Raw genomic sequence first — 18,916 nt, 5'->3', positions numbered from 1 at the left:
GATTGTGAAAAAAGGGTCAAACTCTATTTTCATCTATTCTGACCCACCCAATTCTCAAAGCACTCAACAAGAATTTGAGTTCAACAACAAATGATTAGGTTTTCCTTTTCTTGCCAGCCAGAATTTATGTTAAAACAGCTCTAGAGACAGTACACAAATAGTTTTAATTTCAGGTATACCAACCTTTTTCCTGACTAAATAACCCCATATAAATACCTGCAGTTTAATGACAACTTTTCTAGTTTTATTGTATTTCATAAATTGAAGCCTGCCTGCCTGCCAGGCCCTCGGATGTTTTTGGATAATTACAGCTGCAGCTTTTTGTTGAACAAATTCCTTTCTTGCCTTGAAACTTCTGTATGCTTTTTGGATCAAACACGCAGCTTGAAGCTTCTGAAAAAGATGTTTAAAGAATGCATTGATAACTAAACTTTTGTTCATTTGTGTCACGGATCAATATACATTTGTATCTGAGTTCTAGATTCCCTCCCCCCCATCATAAGAACAAACAAAAATAAAATAGGAAACACATGCAAACTCGTGCAATACTAGCTTATATAAAATGCACTTTCACAACTTGGAAAGTCTTTTCACTTACCTAAACGGGGTCTAAAATATGGGCAATTTAACTTAATCCTTTGTAAGCAATAAAAGCCAGCAGAAAATTTTACGTTTTATCTGTTATCAGTACAGACAGGGGTAACTCAACAATTGGAACTGTTTGAAAACAAGAATCAACCTTGTTGCTCAAAGCAAATAGAAAGTTAATACTTTGAAGATTGAACAGTTTTGATTTGAACAACCTTTGTTCTAGCTCTTCTTTCTTTTCTATGCTTCTGCACATTGATGACAAAAAACACTCACATTGAAAACTTTAAAAACCATGTTATAGCAGAGCACCAGTGAAAACATACCTTTCTCAAAAGTCTCCTAGCCCTGTACCGTCTATATGCCAACTGAATCTTAACTGCAGCGTTCTTGGTTGCCAGAAACTGATGTCGAATCCTTTGTGCAGTAAGGGTTGCTCTCCATCTTCTTTGAATGGTAAGTGCACTGAACTTCATTTTCAAAAACCTAAGAGGAAAATGCATTCTAGTTTTTTTTTTTGGAAACTTGAGACACTTGCATTTTTAATCTAAGGAAACAGTGACAGTTTACAAAATTCTTAAGGTAAATATTGTAAGAGCAGAGCTGTTATCAACCAAATCTTGGAACACTAAAACAAGGGAATAGTCAGCAGTGCTGGCAGAAAGATTGGTTTAAAATAGAAGATACTTTCTGTTTTCCCACAGCAGGTACTTAAAGAACTTGTGGCCATAGAAGGCTGGGGAGGAAAACAGCAGTTTAAAAGACACTAAATGGATTGACATACAACAGGTCCATAAAAGGATAATAAAAGGGAATCAGCAAGGATGCAAGTTCTAACATCCATAATCTAACAAGCATGGATCCTGAGGGAGGACCTTAGAAAGCGGTCAGGTTAACACACTCGCTAACATACAGCACCTCCTACTGCTACTGGCAGAGGACACAGTTCTGAATGAGATATCAGGCTGATCTAGAGCAGCATTTATTGTAAAACCAACTCACAGCAAAACAAACACAAAGTAGTTTAACTATTCCATTATGCATTATAACAAAGTAGCTTTTCATCCTGTTAATTTCATGCTGGAATTTTAACAATATCCAGAACATCTTTCCTGTAAAAAAATGTAGGTGAAGAAAAGATCAAGGCCTACTCTTTCTAGATCCCCAATACACAAAATTTAAGTCCGTAAGGTAGCTTCCACTCCAGAAAAATATTTAAACATGAAATATCTTCTGCAACAGAATAATCCCACCTGCATTAACAGGACTATGTTCACGCACATTACATGCATGCTACAGGGTCAGAACCTGAGAATCTATAAGCATCTGCCTGAGTGCAAAGGAGCACTAAATAATTATGTAATAAAAGCTTTGAAAATTAGACAAATTTATACCAAATTCAGTATTACCAGGTCCGCTGCTGTTTTGTTTTGAAGTGACTCTGAATAACACATACAGCTTTCACCACAGACGCATATTCTTTTTGTGCTCTGCAGCCTCGAAACCAGGCTTGAATTATTCGTGCTGCTTTTGTTCTGTTAACCCACTGCCTGGCTTTATATCCTCTATATGATGCCTATTAAATATATAAAAATAAAAAAATCAGAATTTGATTTTTTTTGTTTGTTTAATGGAACAAGCAAAATTAAAAGGAAGAAAAGTTAAAATTAGCATGAAAGGCTTTTAGGATTCCTATCTCTACAGTTATCACAAATATGTAACTTCTCACATCTAGAAGATGTTTTCTAAAGCAAGTGAAATGCATTAAGGGAAACACCACAAATGCCACTCTCTTTATTGCCTGTAAAAATAATTATGTCATCAAGAAACAAATACAGGAGATAAAAAAAAAACAAAAACCAAACAACAAAACCCAACAAAAAACACCTTCTGGGAGTACCTGAATTCTAATGGCAGCTCTTTTCATTTGATGGTATCTTTGTTGTTCAGTATTCCGCATCTGGTGGGCTCTGTAGCGCTGCTGTATTAACACAGCAGAAAACTTGCACTGAAGGTACTTCTGTCTCTGAATAAATCCACGGAAAAAAGCCTTAAAAGAAAAAGACATAATCTTAGAATATTTTCCCACTTGCACTGGCAGTATTGACTGGGAAGATGCTTCTGTATTTTTAAGTACAGCTGTAGTCACTGGCTTGTTAGAATAACAACGGTCTAAGTAAATATATTTCAAACTTCCCAATTAATTTTTTTTCCCTACCTTTTAAGCAATCATATTTACATCCATCAGAAATAACTAAGAAGCTGCCAGTTCCCCCCAGAACATGGAGGTGAGGAAGGCACACTTGTTTTCTTATCTGTTAAGTAGACCATGTGCTCTCCAACAAGATAGTAATAGCAATCTAAGAAATTATTATGAGAGATCATTTATTTCCAAAAATCCTTTCATCCCAATACTACACTGAAGAGAAACTCCTTCCCTTAGGGTAAACTAAGCCCACCACAGAAAATCACTTAGAGCTTTTCCCAGAAAGAAAAAAAAACACCAAAAACAAAAAAAAAAAAAAAAAAAAAAAAAAAAAACACCCAAAAAATGTACTTCCACTACTTCCAAATCAAATTAATATAAAGGAAATACACTTTCCTCCCTCATCCTCACAAAAAAAAAAAAAAATAAAAATTGAAAAAGCAATTCAAAGTAACTCTTCTAAGCTTCTCTGAGACTCACATTGGATGGATATTTAGCTTGCGACATGGAGATGAAGAACAATTTTCATTACTTCTTGCTCACCATGTTTTTATTGCATCAGTGATGGAAGAAAGAAACAACAAACTAAATACTTCCCACTTTTAAAAAGTGCCCCTGAGAAAACACAGATACAGTTTCACACTAAGTTTCATGTGGGGCCACTCAAGGTACCACCTGAAACATACAATAAGAACGTAATTTCTCTCTTTACATTTCTCTTCAAAATGTAAGCTAGGTACTCAAATTAGTCTACAGCCATTTAATAAATCTAAGAGAACTAACATGACTGATCTACTCGCACCTTCCTAAATGTGTCCTGAAGAATGTAGCAGTCATGCCTTTTTTGCCAGTTATGTCATACCCAGCACCAGTGCCCACTCACTTCACCATGTCAAGACAGCTTTCATTCACGTTTGAATCAAAGAAAACATTCATTAAGCTACTATTCATATAGGTGAAAGCCAGTTAGAACAAAAATAGTCCTAAGAGAACCACAGAAACACACACACAAGTATCAGAACTCATTTGTAGTAGTAAAATTCTAGGGGAAAAACAAGGAAAAGGGAATGTTAATTTTTAAGATGAGTACCTCAACAGTCACACAAAACAGAGCTGAACTGAGACTCACTTCAGTACACTGTGGTAGTGTTACACATCTCCCATACAGGATACTTCAGAAATTGATTCTGCTTTAACATATACCTTTAAACTGTTCCTTGCAAAGGCAGTAATCTTAAGCACAAAAACCCAACACCCAAAACGCACGACTATACAATCAAAAGTACCTGAATTTTTATTGTGCTTTCTTTAATCTTGCAAAACCTCTTCTTTTCAATGAATCCTCTGACTCTAGCCTGCACAATGATAATGTTCCTCTGGGTTTGCAAGTAAGTTGTTCTTCGGTATTTCACAGTCAAGTGGGACCGGTAGCATCGTTGTAAAACAACTGCTGCTTTTTTATAGCTTGTATACTGTGATTTAGCTTTATGCATTAAGTAATAGGCTTGTAATGTAATAGCTGCTGTTTTAAGTTGAATAAATCTTTTACGCTGCACAGCCATCTGAAGAAAAGACTGAATCTTTCTTGCAGCTCTTATCTGTCTTGCTTTTTTTCTTGCTTTCATACCACGGAAGGCAGACTGAATAATTACTATTGCTTGTCTTTGAGCACAATACTCTGCTTTCTGTAAACGAGCCTTGCAACATGCTCTGTACCATCTCTGAATAGCAACTGCTGAACTCTGAATCAATTTATAGCGACTCCTTGTTCTTTGGCATCGGAACACAGACTGGATCATTATTGCTGCTGCTTTCTTTTCAAGAAAACGCCTCCTCTCTACGTGCATTTTGAAGAAAGATTGTATGTAACATGCAGCAACATTGGTTTTATACAACTGCCTAGCTTTTTTAGCATGAAAAGAGGACTGAAGGCAAATGACAGCCTTTTTTATTTTTGCATAGTTTTCCATGTCAGCGTCTTTTGCCCTTTTGGCTCTGAACCTGTGCTGTGTAACTCTGACAGCCCAGCACAACTGTTTGTAGTATCTATGTTGTATATGCATGCGATAAGTGGACTGTATTACAATTGTTGCGGCATGCATGGCTTTCAGTTTCTGTCGTTCCTTCATGCCTCTGTATGATGCTTGAATAACAATAGCAGAATTCTTCATTGTCAGATATTTCTTTCGTTGATTCTTGCCTTTAATATAGGATCGATAGTAGCTCTGTATAACAATAGCTGCAATTCTCAAATTTTGATAGGACCTTCTATTTCTGTGCATTTTGTAGGCTGATTGTATTGTACTAGCAGCTAAGTGCATATGCTCAATACTCTTCCGCACCCTGGTACCTCTGTACACAGCCTGCATATGAATAGTTGCTCGGCGAAGAGAAAGATACTCCCAAGTTTGCTGTCTTGACAGAATCAAGGCTCTGTATCTTCTCTGAAAGACAAGAGTAGCTGCTTTGAGAGAGAGATACCTTTGACGTTCTCTAAAAGCTTTAAAATTTTTCTGAACAACAATAGCAGCACAGTGCATTTCTTGCTGCTGTTTTTTTGCTCTCAGATGTCGAAAAGCCTTCTGAACACAAGTTGTTGCTTTCTTTAATGAAGAGTAATGCTGTACTGCAATTTCCATTAGGTTATTGGCTCTGTATCTCGTCTGTATTAGCTGAGCTGCCCACTGAACTTTTTTGTAATGGTGGTACTGCCTATACATTCGGTAGTTTTTCTGTATTGTAAGTGCTGCCTCATTTCTTTTCCTCAAGAAGCATCTTGTTTTCATTCCTCTATAGGCAGCCTGAAGAACTAGCACAGACTTGTACAGTTTTAAGTACATTTCCCTCACATGCCTCGCTTCCCTGTAAGCACGATAATGTCGCTGTATGATTACTGAAGCAAGCCTGACAGCTTGATAAGAAATGTAAATTTTACGCATTCTTAACATTGCTTGAATAACTGTAGCAGCTTGATGCATCTGTTTTATTTTCTTTCTTACTATGAAGCCTCTATAAGCAGATTGTATGATAACAGCAGCATTAAGGAAAGAGAGGTATTTTTGACGTTGAATTATTGCTAATTTTGTTGCTCTGTATTTTCTCTGAATTACAATAGCAGCTGTCTTAATGGAAAGAAAATGTTTTCTTTTGAGAAAAGTTCTAAATCTTCTTTGAATAAGCTCAGCTGATTCGCTCATAGTTCTTATAAGTCTTCTTGTTTTCATACCACGGAACGCAGCCTGAATACAAAGTGCAGCTCTCTTCATAATCATATAGTTGTGAAATTGAGTATTTCGCTCCTTACAAGCACGGAGCCACTGCTGAATTCGCCTAGTGGCCAGCAACAATTTTCTGAAATCCCTCTGTTGTTTGTACATTCGATAATAAGACTGTATTATTGCTGCTGACTGATCCATAGTTTTTAAATCTTGTCGGACCTTCATGCCTCTACAGGCAGCCTGAAGGATGATGACAGACTTCTTTAGTTCCAAGTACTTTTTACGTTGTATTCTGCCTAAAAAAAATGCTCTGTATTGTCTTTGAATTATAATTGCTGCCATTCTCATTGCCTGATATTTTATGTTCATACGATGCATCTTAAATGTGGCTTGGATACAAATAGCTGCTTGATGCATACAGTGAACTCGTCGTCTAACTCTTACACCTCTATAAATCGCCTGCATTTGGACTGTGGCTTTTTTTAAAAACAAGTATTTCTGCTTTTGATATTTACCATGAATAATTGCACGATAATGCCTTTGAACTACTATAGCTGCAGATCTAAGCCTTTCATAGTCCTTTTTGACCAGGTAAGATTTGAAGGCAGCTTGTACAGTTGTAGCAGCTTTGTTTAGTTCATTCAACTGTTTCCTCACAATCATCCCACGGTAAGCAGACTGCAAGACTAACACAGCTGCCTTTGTTCTTAGATAAACTGCACGCTGGGTTTTTTTCATACAGTAAGCTCTGAAGTATTTCTGAATCACTAGAGTGGCTTGTTTTAGTTTCTTATATTTTTGTTGATTTACATGCATTCTGTAATAGGACTGAATAATTGTTGCAAAATGATGTTTCTTCTGAATTGTTTTTCTCGCAGTTTTCCCCCTCCATATTGCCTGAAGACGCACTACAGAGTTACGCAGCTGAACATATTCTTGCCGTTGCTTCTGGCCTATAACACTGGCTCTGTAATGCTTTTGGAGAGTTAGTGCAGCACGGTTCATAAGTCTGAATTTTTGCAGAGCCATGAATCTTCTGAAGACAGACTGTATCTTAGTAGCAGCAACACATTGTCTTCGAATATGCTTTCGTGCCTTCCAGCCACGAAAAGCTGCTTGCAAAGAAAGCACTGCCACTCTTGTCATTAAGAAGTTCAGTCTTTGCCTGTTACCAATCTTACAAGTTCTGTACCACCTCTGAATCACAATGGAGGCCTGAACCATTGCCTTGTATTTCACTCTGGCAGCATGAGCTCTAAAAGTAGTCTGAATTTTAATAGCAGCTCTATATTCAAGTTTAAGTTTTTTACGTGCTTTATAGCCCCTGTAGGCTGCCTGCAAGCACACAGCTGCTTTTTTAACTTGCAAGAACTCCTGCCTCTGACGCAGTTGCTTTTCATATGCACAATAATATTTTTGAATGACAACAGCAGCACTACAGATGCTTAAATAACGTTGCCTGTCCCTTCTCATTCTGTAGCATGCCTGGAGAAATACTGCAGCCTCTTTCCATCTTTGCACTTGTTTCCTGACAAGGTGGCCTCGAACTACAGCTTGAATTCTTATGCAAGCTCCCTTCAATTTCCTATAATCTTCTTTAAGTTGAAGAGTGTATCTGTGAGACCGATACCTTCGCTGGACATAAAGCGTTGCCTCCCTTAACGCACAATAACGCTTACGTGCCTGCCTCATCTTTACAAAAGCTTGAATCTTCACTGTTGCTTCTTTCAAGTTTTTAAATATCTTCCGGATAATATAAGCACGATAACTTGACTGAATTTTTATCACGGATCTCAATATGCGAGCCTTTTTCCTAGCTTCCATTCCTCTGTAGGCAGACTGTAGGACAACAGCAGCCAGATGCATCCTCTGCAAAGCAGCAGCTGCTGTTTTAGAAGCGACACATGCCCTATACCAAGTTTGAATTACAGAAGCAGCCTTTTTAACCTCCTTGTATCTTCTTACTTGTTGGCATTTTCTCACATGTGACTGCAATGTAATAACAGATTTTTTAAGTTGTAGAAATCTTAGTCTCTCTTTTTTCATTCTCCACAGTGATTGAACAACACAAACTGCTTTTGTTTGTCTGTATAGTTTATGTGCCTTCATGCTTCTAAAGGCAGCTTGGAGAACTATCACTGCTGCGCGCTTTTGCAAATAGCACTCTCTTTCAATTTTTCCTAGTTTATAAGCTCTGTAATACCGCTGAATTGTCATTATTTTTGCCCTGTGTTCCTGGTAAATACATCTAGCCAGATGACATCTGTACCAAGCCTGAATCTTGATAACACTTTGCTTAATACATAGATACTGCTTCCGATCTCTGTGCATCCTATACCAAGACTGTATGACAAGGGCAGCCCTCTTTCTTTTAGCCAGTTTTGTAGATTGCCATTTTCGGAAATAAGTCTGAAGGACTAAAGCTGCTTTAATTTTCTGTTGCATTTTGTATTTTCTCCATCTTCTGAATGCATACTGAATAGTAAGTGCTGAAGACTTTAAGATTTCATATCTTTGCTGATCCTTTTTTGCCAACTTGGATGCACGGAGACGAGACTGAATTGTTACAGTAGCCCAAACAATTTGTTTGTATGCAGCAACAGACTTCACCATCCTTATCCTTGCTTGTACAAAAATAACGTAGTATCTTAGCTGTAAGTATCTTCTCCTAGCAGAGTATCTCCTCCAGTAAGCCTTCAGGAAAAAACAGAAAATTTACTATTTCCTTCATGGTATCTCAAGTTAAGCCTAAATTTAGGACTACCAGCTTCAGACTTTTTAAGATTTCTTTATTCCTACTTAATCCCCAGGAAGAAGAGCCCAGTATCTATGTTAAAAAAAACCCAGAAGCCAAATGCTTGAATCATTGCTTTTTTAAATTCTGGGACAAAGTTAAATTTGCCCTGGCAACAAAAGATTCCCTTTTAACCTGTTTGATAATCCAATGATTCTTTACTCTCCATTCCAAAAACTCTTAAGAATATAACATTTAGCTTTGGTTAATAGGGGGAAAAGTATCTTGAGAAACAATTAAATGCCCAACTACCAACCAGTAACTAATGTCTGCCATTCTGAACATGGCTACTGCACGTGTCATTAACACTAGGAGGGTAATTTATGGGTTTTTTTAAAGCTTAAGTAGTGTTCAGTAGCTGCAAAAAGACAAGCCAACACAATCTGATCAGTCCTTACATTGACTGGTTTAAGGTCCAATGTTTTAATGTTTATGGTATACCAAAATATTCACTAAGAAGGAACAACTGGTAATTTAGTAGTGCATTACCAATTCTCTCTGAAGAGAGAAAGTTACCAAAATATCTCAACGGGCTGGGGGGTGGGGGTAGGGGTGGGGGCAGACGGGAGGAATTGTATTACATTTTCATGAAGACACCAATTGCTGTAAGCAGAACACATGACCCCACATAAGCCTTTTTCTTGTAGGTTTCAGAGTTTCCTTACAGTGTAATCTCAATTTAGATCATGTTACCTGAATGACTGTGGCAGATTTATTTCTGGCTTCCTCCAGTTTTTTCTTTTTCAGATTTAAAAAAATCATCCTGGCTAAGTATCTTCTCCAGTGCTTCTGAATGGAAACTGCTGCATTCACTTTCCTCAGTGTGCGTTGACGAGACAGGAAATTTAATGCAGATTTTTGAATTATCTGAGCAGCTCTGTCTCTTTCCTACAAAGAGTGAATTTCCACTGAACTATCAGGATTAGAATCGTCACTCAAGTTTTTTGCTGTACTAAAATAAAAACCTAAAACAATCTCATAAAAATTAGGCTTGTTGATAACACAGCTTTTCTTTATTCTAGTAAAATAACTTTTCAGAGACAGAACACTTATTTCAGCACCGAGTTCTTTGTAAAAGGGTTGTATCACTTAAATCTGCATCCTCCCACCTTCACAGTTCTTTCTCTTTGATACTCGATTCTTCCGCACTCCTAAGAAACCCATTATTAAGCCTCAATTTTAAGAATTCTCATAAGATTTTTAAATACCCTTACTAATAGAGCATTCTAGAATGCTTTCCAGCTATATTTAAATAATACAAGAGTATAAAGAGAGCCATACAAGCTCATGTCCATCTAGCCTAGAGTTTTGTTCGCACATACCATCCAGCGTTTTTGTAGTAACCCAGAGAGTATAATAACAAAATTATGTACATCAAAGTAAAAAGAAAGAGCAGCAAACAAATGTAAACAGTCAATATTTAGATCATCTTATCAGAACCCTACTGTCTATCCTACCATAGGGCAAAGTACACATACGCACATTGAAAGATTAAATAAAAAACAATGGTGCAATGCTTAGGCTTTGATTCCCCCTCCACCTACCAGCATCTTTACAAATATTTAAAAACATTTATGAAGGGAATGTTTTGTCATCATTATGACAGCTGTATAGTTTTTATACGGTAAAGAAACTGGAGATGAAAAAAACTACATAAATATAACCTCTGCCCCCTTCTAGACCACAGATTCTTAGATATTTCACTTGAACACTGCTCCAACATAGAATAATATGTGTCTCAGACACAGTGGTAGCATTTATAAACCTTAATGGTGCCATAGTTTTAAAATCATCACAAGATCTGGTGTAACTAGAAAAGCAAGAAACAAAACACCAGAACTCAAGAGATTCAACTCAAAACACTGGTGCAGTTTAGTTCCTGAACAAAAAGAGTAAATTCATGCAGAAGCTTAATTACTCTTCATCTTGTAGACATTAATAGGAATTAAAAATTAACTGCTCCCTTTTTAAGGAAGCAGTGCAACTATTTTATGTTTGATATACTAGTAAAAGGCCTTAAGAACACAGAAGAAAGAATAGCAGCCTTTAAACAAATGTAGTTACTTCAGAAAAGTCTTAAATGAAAGTGGGTTTTAGTAGATTACACTATCAAAATATACGTCCTTGGTACTAAAAATGGAACTTACTAATTTAAATGCCAATATTATTCTAATAAACCTGTATACTCCAAACAATACATTTATATTCTTTATTTAGTATTTCTCAAACCAGAATCTATAAACATTGCGCAGACAAAGAGTACCTGAGAAAGTCTCAGTTCCCTTTTCAGCCTGTAATTCCTCCAAGCAGACTGAATTAATTGTGCAGCTCTAGCTTCTTGCTGAAGATCTAGAAGCCGCGAACACAGAAATGATAGGTAGGTAATAACAACCTATATAAACACAGAACACAACAAGTTAAGGGCTATACAGAAGAGCAGCCCACACTGACAAGCGAGCAGAACAGTTGGATGTTTACATCCAACTTGAAAAAAAATCTTACCTTCTCATCAGGAATTGTATTTGACATGTCTGAGTGATGAATCATTGCTGGTATTCCACCTAGGTCAGAAACTGCAGCATTGATCAGCTGGAAGTTTTTCCTTTCATTGTCCAAGAGTTCCTTGTATAGGACTGCAGCAGTTGTAGCTTTGTACAGAGAAAGTGTTTGTCAAATCAGATTGTGCCCAAAATAAATAGATTTATCATGAACTTCTGTGCATCAAATAACTCACCTTGGTCAAACATTTCTTCCATAACATTTACAGAAGTATCTGACTCTGAAGAGGATGAGGAGGAAGAGTTTAATCCCACCGTAACAGTTCTGGAGCATTCTACTGTTTGAGTTGTACGTTGGCACACAGCTTCCAAAGGCACGTAACATGGATGATAATGATGAATCAAATGACATAATACTCTACCATCCGAGAAAGACACTGTGAAATTTTCCACCTGTTCAATAAAATACAGTAAGATACAAGTTCCTTGAATTTTTGTTACCAGTCAATTGCTAGAAAGCGGATACAGAATTTGTTATCTTGTACCTTTGAAAGTGACCAAGTGCAAAATTTTTTAATTAAAAATTTATGCAGCTAGTGAACATTCACTATATAGTGACATATAGCTGTGAGAAACCAGAAATCACCAGAAATTAGTGTGAATCACTAAGACTGAATCTCCAAGGGAAACATTTAAGAAACCAAAAAGAAAGCAATCTTTCTACAGAAGAAACTTCTTTAGATACCTTTACAGTAGGAAGATAGTGCATAATAAGACTGATGCAAGTTCAGAAATTAAGTGCTTTATTTTACCCTTCAGAAAAACTAGCAGGTGTGACTGTATTCTGACCAGAGACAAGTCTCTGAACAGGGCTTCTCTTTTTGGAAGGAACAAACATGTCCCAAACACCTCTCTTGAGGACAAGAATTCCCCTTATCCGAAATAGTAGTTTAACTCTCACAGATCATATAAATGGTGAAAATTTTATGTACAAATACTTTTAGGAGAAATGTTTGTTAAAAAAAACCCAACACTCAAACAACCTCATATTCCACAAAAAATGTTCCACTTTAAAAAGGCATTTTTATGTGTAAGACTAACTGCAAGGGGAGATCCTTTCGCTAAAATTTGTTTAAAAAGAGAGCTGCAGCTAAACCCACAAAAAGACGGTTATTTCAAATCAGATTAAACAAAGTCCAGAAGGATATTTAAAACAAATTACCGTTGGCTGCTACTAGATATTTGATAGCTTGAAGAATTCTGCTCTATAACGAGTAAGTATTCTTTAGACAGTAAAGGATGCATTTACTGAAGTGTACACAAAACTAGTTACCTTGATATTGTAAAATCCACAAACAGCATTAACCCATGCCATCAGCAGCTTCACATTTTCACTATATCTTTGAGGTGAGAAGTTACTACTATTATCTGGTACTCTACAGCAATTTGGAAAAGTCTTGAGAGCACCCAGTTTTGTTTTCTTCTTGTGTACATTCTTTAAAAACTCAATTTCTTCTTTTAACTGTTCCACATTAAGAAAAACGTCCACCTATTAGGAAGAAAGAAAAAAAAAGATTTTATTTATGTCACCAACAGTCTGACATGTCATGCATTACAGCAGCTGGACACTGAGGCTTTAGATATGGCATTTTAAAGAGAAACTACTATCAATACTCAGCAGGACCGGCCACATTGAATCAGTAGTGGATAATCTGGATCTTCCAGCATAGATAGCAGTGTCTGCTACCAACTGCTTCAGATAAAAGAACACTCCTGCTGTTCTGTGTAGAACAGTTCATTAGTTAATAGTTGGGGAAAACAGAGAAAATCTCTGTAACAGCCTGTGTAAGTTCACCATACTTTCAGAAGAAACAATTTCAGAGTCTCGCCTGCATTTTGACTGAGTCCATGCACCACTCCTCATTTAAGGGACTCAAGGGGACTCGAGCTGTGATGGTCTAAGAAGATCTGGAGAACAATTAGCATATCCACAGGGCTTGGATAAAGCTCACTGAAATTATTTCTTTAATCAAAATAATGCAACTGTGACCCACACATGCATCAGGAGAACTAACCAGAGGAAGGCAACTACTCAATACTGTGACAGTAGTTAAGAAAGAAAACAATTCATTTGATTTTTACTATGTTCTTATGGCTCTCTGATAGTTCTGTGGATACTTATTTTCAAAAGACTACCTGACTCAGTTAACTCTTAAAACAGTCTTAAGAAAACTGTTTTTGCCTCCTCTACTAATTTTTTCCAGTAGCTTTGAAATGCCATTGCATAAATGCTTAAGAAGTCTTCATTCTTATTTCAAGAATGTTTCTTCAAACTGACTGTTTCAGACAGATGGAAAAAAGTAGAAGAGCTATAGCTTCAGAGCTTACTCTGTAACTGTCTGTCAGCGCAACCTCAAAACGTCTTTTCAGTTAGTAAGGGCTTACACCAGCAGTCTGAGACCAACATTATTTCACTTTGAATTATCAGTTCTGTTGGCATACAGCATAAACTCAGAAGTTACGTTTTTTCCAGAATCTTCTATGAAATTACATAAGAAAAAGCACGTTATCTAAACGGTATCGTTAGAGAACAGTTAGCACATACAGGTGAAGTTTGCATGGCACTTTGAACATATAAAGCTGAGCACCTCTCAGTCTAAAATTTGATTAGTAGAGGCTTTCACAGACAACAAACATTCCTGAAAGACTGGTGTCTTCATTATCGCTCATTTGTAACTAGTAACAAACAAAGTAATTGAATAGTACCTGGAAGGCAAAGGCAATTTTCCACAGGAGTGCTAATGTTCGTTCTCTATGTCTATCTACAATATCCCTGGAGTCAATTGAAGCACCTATCAAATAAAACAAGGAATTTAAAGTGTGCACTAGACCTCCAACACACTTAGAATAACCCTGGACTTCTAGGCCTTACCACTTTCATCTTTCAAGTGAATTCCTCGCTCTTTAAGGACATTAAGAACAATGTCAACATTATGCATCTTCTGTAGACGACTTATTGCAGGAACTCTCAGTTGTTTTGAAAGATTCCAGTTTTTGGTGAGAAGTTCCATTGTTCTCCTATCAAAGGGAATTTCACAGGTTAATGCCTTGGCTGAGCCCATATGAAGTATTATATAAAAGAGAATAAATAGTTCAAAGTAATTCTGTATCAACGCACACAAGACGAATGCCACACTGTAAGTCCACAGCCAGATTTGTTACAGCAAAATCAAATTCATCCAGTGGAGTTTGAACATGACTGACAGGTAGTCCTAAGAAACCAAGATGGCGGGAAAGGTCACCTTCGCCACTCAGGAAGTCCCGAGAAAATGCAAGCAGAAGGTCTTTGCTAGCCTAAAGGGGGAAAAAAAAAAAAAAAGAAAAAAAAAAGAAAAAAAAAAAAGAGATAAATCTTAACAATATTTGTCAAGCAGAATATAATTCTCATCTTGTCCTCCAAACTACGTTCCACATTTCCTTGCCTAATATTTAAAATGATAAATTTTATTTATTTTTAGCCAGTTCACACAGCTTTAATTTTCATCATACCCGACTACCGTGTCACTGAAATCACCGTCAAATTCAGGAATGCTTTTTTCTCAGTCTGTCTACACACTACAAACCAAAGAAAAATGATTTTATTTGAACATAGCATATTTCTCCGTAAAAGCCTTTGTATGACGAACATTCCATAATCTTTCTTATCACAGCAAAATAACAGAAAACACCAAACTTACAGTTAAGATCAGCTGCAGTACGCTAGAGCAATATTTAAAAATAACGCAGAAGCTTAGCTTTAGAGAAGGAACCCAGATAACACAAGATAACGGAGTCCTTCCTACAGGATCAACACCTCAGCATTTCCTTGGGAATTCCTTTGCATGACTGCGAGATGTGTTGAGAATGTTCATGTAAAAGGCTGAACAGCCAAGATTTGTTTAAGAAAAGTACATGGTCAGATAAAAAAAATACAATAAAAATTCTACTTTGAGTCTTAGGACAATATTGGAGGGAGACATCAAATCACAGCTCTCTTACCTTGAACTCTGCATCCTTACAGAACAGGCAAGGGTCATGATCAATCACTCTGGACCGTTTGGCATAATCCAGAAAGCAAACTAACAGCAGTAATTTTTTCAGTGTGAACTCTGACAGAGCTTCTTCATGACCTAAAACAACAGAACCCATTAAGAGTGTGTTCAAAAATAAAGTGCCAAAAATAACCTATTTTTGGAAGTAGTAGTTACCTTCTCGGTAAAGGTGAGGCACAGTGGGGTGTCTGTATTCAGCTGCAATGTCAGGATTCCAAAGCAAGCGATTAAGGATAAAAATTGCTAAACCCCTAACATCACTATTACTCTCCAAAGCTATCAGTTCTCCATAAACAGTCTGATGTGAAAGGAGGGAAAAAAAAAAAAAAAAAAAAGCAGAACAGTTAAAAAATTACCTTAAATACTAAGAGGTTTTTTTTGAATACCATACATTACTGAAATTCTGAAGTAGTAAATGGTAACTGATCACTAAGAACCCATCCATTTTTCAAACCAGTCATTGAAGGATAAAACCAAAGCAAATTTCTGAAGTCTCATTTCAAAACCTGTATGATCATCCTGATTGATGGCATCTTCAGATGCAGAACTTTCAAACAATTGCATTTTTCTCCAGCTTAGTAAAGAAAAGTGAAACTACTAGGAAACTGCTGTTGTGTTTTTGCTCAGGGAGTTAACTTCCATTTTCCTTTAGTAAGTATTTTCCTATTTAATAAGGTAAAGCAAGTCTTTTGTAATAATTTAAAAGTGACGTAAACATGCTACAACTAAATTGAACCTACCTGAATTAGTAACACAGAAAATATAAAACATCCCCTACTAAAAAAATATGCTAATGTCCTTTAAACTTTGATTATAGACCATAAATTCTGCACTTACCTCCAGACCTATGCGCAGCCACAAAGGGTTGTAAGATAAAAGCCAGTTAAGGATTTTCTGTCTCTCTCCTGCAAGAGAGCAGCTTATAATATTATATTCAGCAAACACTTTGTATTTATAGCAAAGATTTCTATCAACCAACTTTAGATTATATCAACTTAGCATGTGAATAATCCTTTTTCTACTTACAAGAAAAGAGAGGATGCAAAGTTCTAGTATTCTTACCTACATCTTTCCAGAGGTGTCTGTCTCTACGAACTAGCAAACGTCTACTTTCAATCTCAATTTCCAGTTTCTTGATTGCTTTAGCCATTGTTTCAGATGTAAACAAACGGCAAGCAGCACGTCGCAATTGATTCAGCTTACGCTGAGCCGTATAAGCTCTTAGAGATGCTTCATCCTTTGTCGGTGCTTTAGGAATACTGGTTTTATGGAGTTTCTCTTGTCCCAAGACAAGAGAAGCTGCGTTTACTGTTTAAACACACACAAAAGTATACATTTACATCCCAAATAAAGGTCACTTTGTCCAACTCATTTTTTTTCCTCTCTAAGTTCACATTTTGTTCTTTTCTTCTGACTAATGATTTTATCCCTCAGGAAGCTTATCACCTGTTGCACTAAACATGTATTGTCAAGTACATACATATTAGTCAAATATTTAATATAACAATGCTTATTTCATAAGTGAGCAGTGCAAGGAATTCGGTTTTAAGATCAGTTGTACCATCTTCAGATTTTTAGACTGAAACTAAAAGACAGAGGAAAAAGTACATTACCATTATTTTAGTAAAGTGACAGCTATAGGGTTTCTCAGTAAGTAGGGATTCCCCACTCAACACCCACTGAGAATTGCCACAGCCACATGCTCCAATGCGTATTTTCTTGCTGCAGAGCACACTCCCCATTCAGGTGTGTGGGATGCTGTGCTTGGCGTGAACAGTGCACCATCCACACTTATCACAAGGGGAATATAGGGCTCTGAAAAGGGTTATAAAACTCTACTGGGATGGACTGCCCTTCTCCAATGGAAGAACAGCTTTTGGTTTACCATATTCCATATTTTCTAGCATAACTGCTACTGAAGCATTACCAAACATTTGTTTTGTGATTACCATAGTATTAAGTCAAATACTAAAAAGGGAAACACAGGTGATACGTAAGAATTAAACACTAAAAATCTAGTCTTCCCTAAGAGCTTGATGTTACACAAACTAAAGTAACAAGCTGGGACTAGTCTTAAGCTAGTACTACTATTCACTAATATTATAAAGTACATTATATAATGTTTAAGAACATTAAGAGACAAAGTGAAAATTCTTGTACTCTTACCTTGTGAGGTGTTTGTTTTTACACTGAAGTCATCAGGAGTGAGTACAAAATTTAACCACCAGGTGAAACCTCGTTGCTGCTTCTCCTTCCAACGTTCATCATAAAACATGTTTTTAGCAGCAAAAGGCATTGGGTGCCTAGGAATAGCTGAAAAAAAAAAAAAAAGTCTCTGTAGTTCTTGAAATGTTTGATAACCAATATACATTTCATTGTGGAAAGGATTAACATTTGGCACTCCATATAGCACTACAGCAGAAAAAAAGCAGATTATTAGCATCTTCAGTGATTTGCAGATCAGCCACCATTAAATAAATTTCAGCAACAAAACACAGATTGAGTTTTTAAAGCACTAGAACAAAGACAAGATTTCTAGAACCCAGGCCATTTGCATTGCACATCTCAGGGTAAAACCAAGTTGAGCTGGATTATATCCAGGAAAAACCTTTTTATAGATGCATTTTTCTGATCAGATCAACTTAGTATTATTAGCTCTGCAAAACTAGTATCTTTTTGGTAAGAAGTTTTCTCTTCTTAGATATTCTGTGTATCAGATATGGAAGAGGCATTTCACTGATAACCATCAGTCAGCTGGGAACACATCTGTACTGTAGCTTTTACGCTTAACAGGTAAAAATGGAGGAAAGTGGTATTTACCTTCAGCTGGTCACGCGTAGCAACCAATTTTATTACGAGCAGTCAAAACGGAACACAAAAGGTTACATATGTTCTTCTACTAGATACTGATTCATTGTAGGTACAAATCTCAACTCTAACCAGTTGGGTCTTACCAGCTACCAGTAGTACAACTGCAACCTTCAGCTCAGTGTATGCTGTTTTACTGACCCCCAGAAGCCTGCCTACCTGTTTTCAGTGGTTTCACAAATGTCAGGTGAGATTGGGCCAATCCAGGGATGGGTTTACTAATTCTTTTGGTAGTTTTAGATGCTTTCTGAAGTGAAGAACCTACAAGCATTAACACACACATATCAACGGTGTCAGTGAAAGTAAGTGTATTCAGGTTCTCTCGCCTACAAAGCATGGAACTAGAGCAATTCCCCATGAACCCACACAAAATACCAACAATCTCCTCTTGATGGAAGAAGTTAAGCAAACCAGTCTAACTACAATTAAAAGTGAAAAACAGTTAAGTAAATAAGTGCTACTGTATTTCACAGTTCTTCCATACTATGGAAATGTACTGTTTGCAACTCATTATCCTATGGCTAGAAACACTAAGCTAATTGGTAAAAACATTTATTAGAACATGTGAAAGTGTATTCTATAAACATCTGGGGTAAGAGGTATGAATTTTAGGGCTTGACCCACCTCTTCCCACAGTTTGATAGCATATTGCA

The 18,916-nt window shown here is 36.7% G+C and overlaps 1 protein-coding gene across 7 annotated transcripts in view; it reads right to left on the bottom strand.

Annotated features, from left to right (window-relative positions):
- Positions 1-18,916, bottom strand: part of ASPM (assembly factor for spindle microtubules) — a 30,484-nt gene that overhangs the window by 6,412 nt on the left and 5,156 nt on the right. For 2 of the 7 annotated variants that reach the window (XM_055724296.1, XM_055724297.1), the window contains exons 4-22: positions 18,423-18,524; positions 17,562-17,708; positions 16,458-16,703; positions 16,233-16,300; positions 15,552-15,693; positions 15,343-15,473; positions 14,483-14,658; positions 14,237-14,382; positions 14,071-14,156; positions 12,638-12,853; positions 11,541-11,757; positions 11,309-11,454; positions 11,070-11,198; positions 9,500-9,694; positions 4,081-8,706; positions 2,489-2,638; positions 1,998-2,164; positions 915-1,074; positions 184-393 (exon numbers count right to left, since the gene is read on the bottom strand). In XM_055724296.1, the coding sequence (XP_055580271.1) occupies positions 184-393; positions 915-1,074; positions 1,998-2,164; positions 2,489-2,638; positions 4,081-8,706; positions 9,500-9,694; positions 11,070-11,198; positions 11,309-11,454; positions 11,541-11,757; positions 12,638-12,853; positions 14,071-14,156; positions 14,237-14,382; positions 14,483-14,658; positions 15,343-15,473; positions 15,552-15,693; positions 16,233-16,300; positions 16,458-16,703; positions 17,562-17,708; positions 18,423-18,524 (7,460 nt within the window). The remainder of the gene's footprint in view (positions 1-183; positions 394-914; positions 1,075-1,997; positions 2,165-2,488; positions 2,639-4,080; positions 8,707-9,499; positions 9,695-11,069; positions 11,199-11,308; positions 11,455-11,540; positions 11,758-12,637; positions 12,854-14,070; positions 14,157-14,236; positions 14,383-14,482; positions 14,659-15,342; positions 15,474-15,551; positions 15,694-16,232; positions 16,301-16,457; positions 16,704-17,561; positions 17,709-18,422; positions 18,525-18,916) is intronic. The other 5 variants (XM_055724298.1, XM_055724299.1, XM_055724300.1 and 2 more) reach the window with 5 other exon arrangements.

Source organism: Falco cherrug, chromosome 12 (assembly GCF_023634085.1).
Source record: "Falco cherrug isolate bFalChe1 chromosome 12, bFalChe1.pri, whole genome shotgun sequence".
NCBI lineage: Eukaryota > Metazoa > Chordata > Aves > Falconiformes > Falconidae > Falco > Falco cherrug.
Note: the sequence above shows the minus strand (reverse complement) of the source record. Positions and strands in the feature narration are given on the sequence as shown.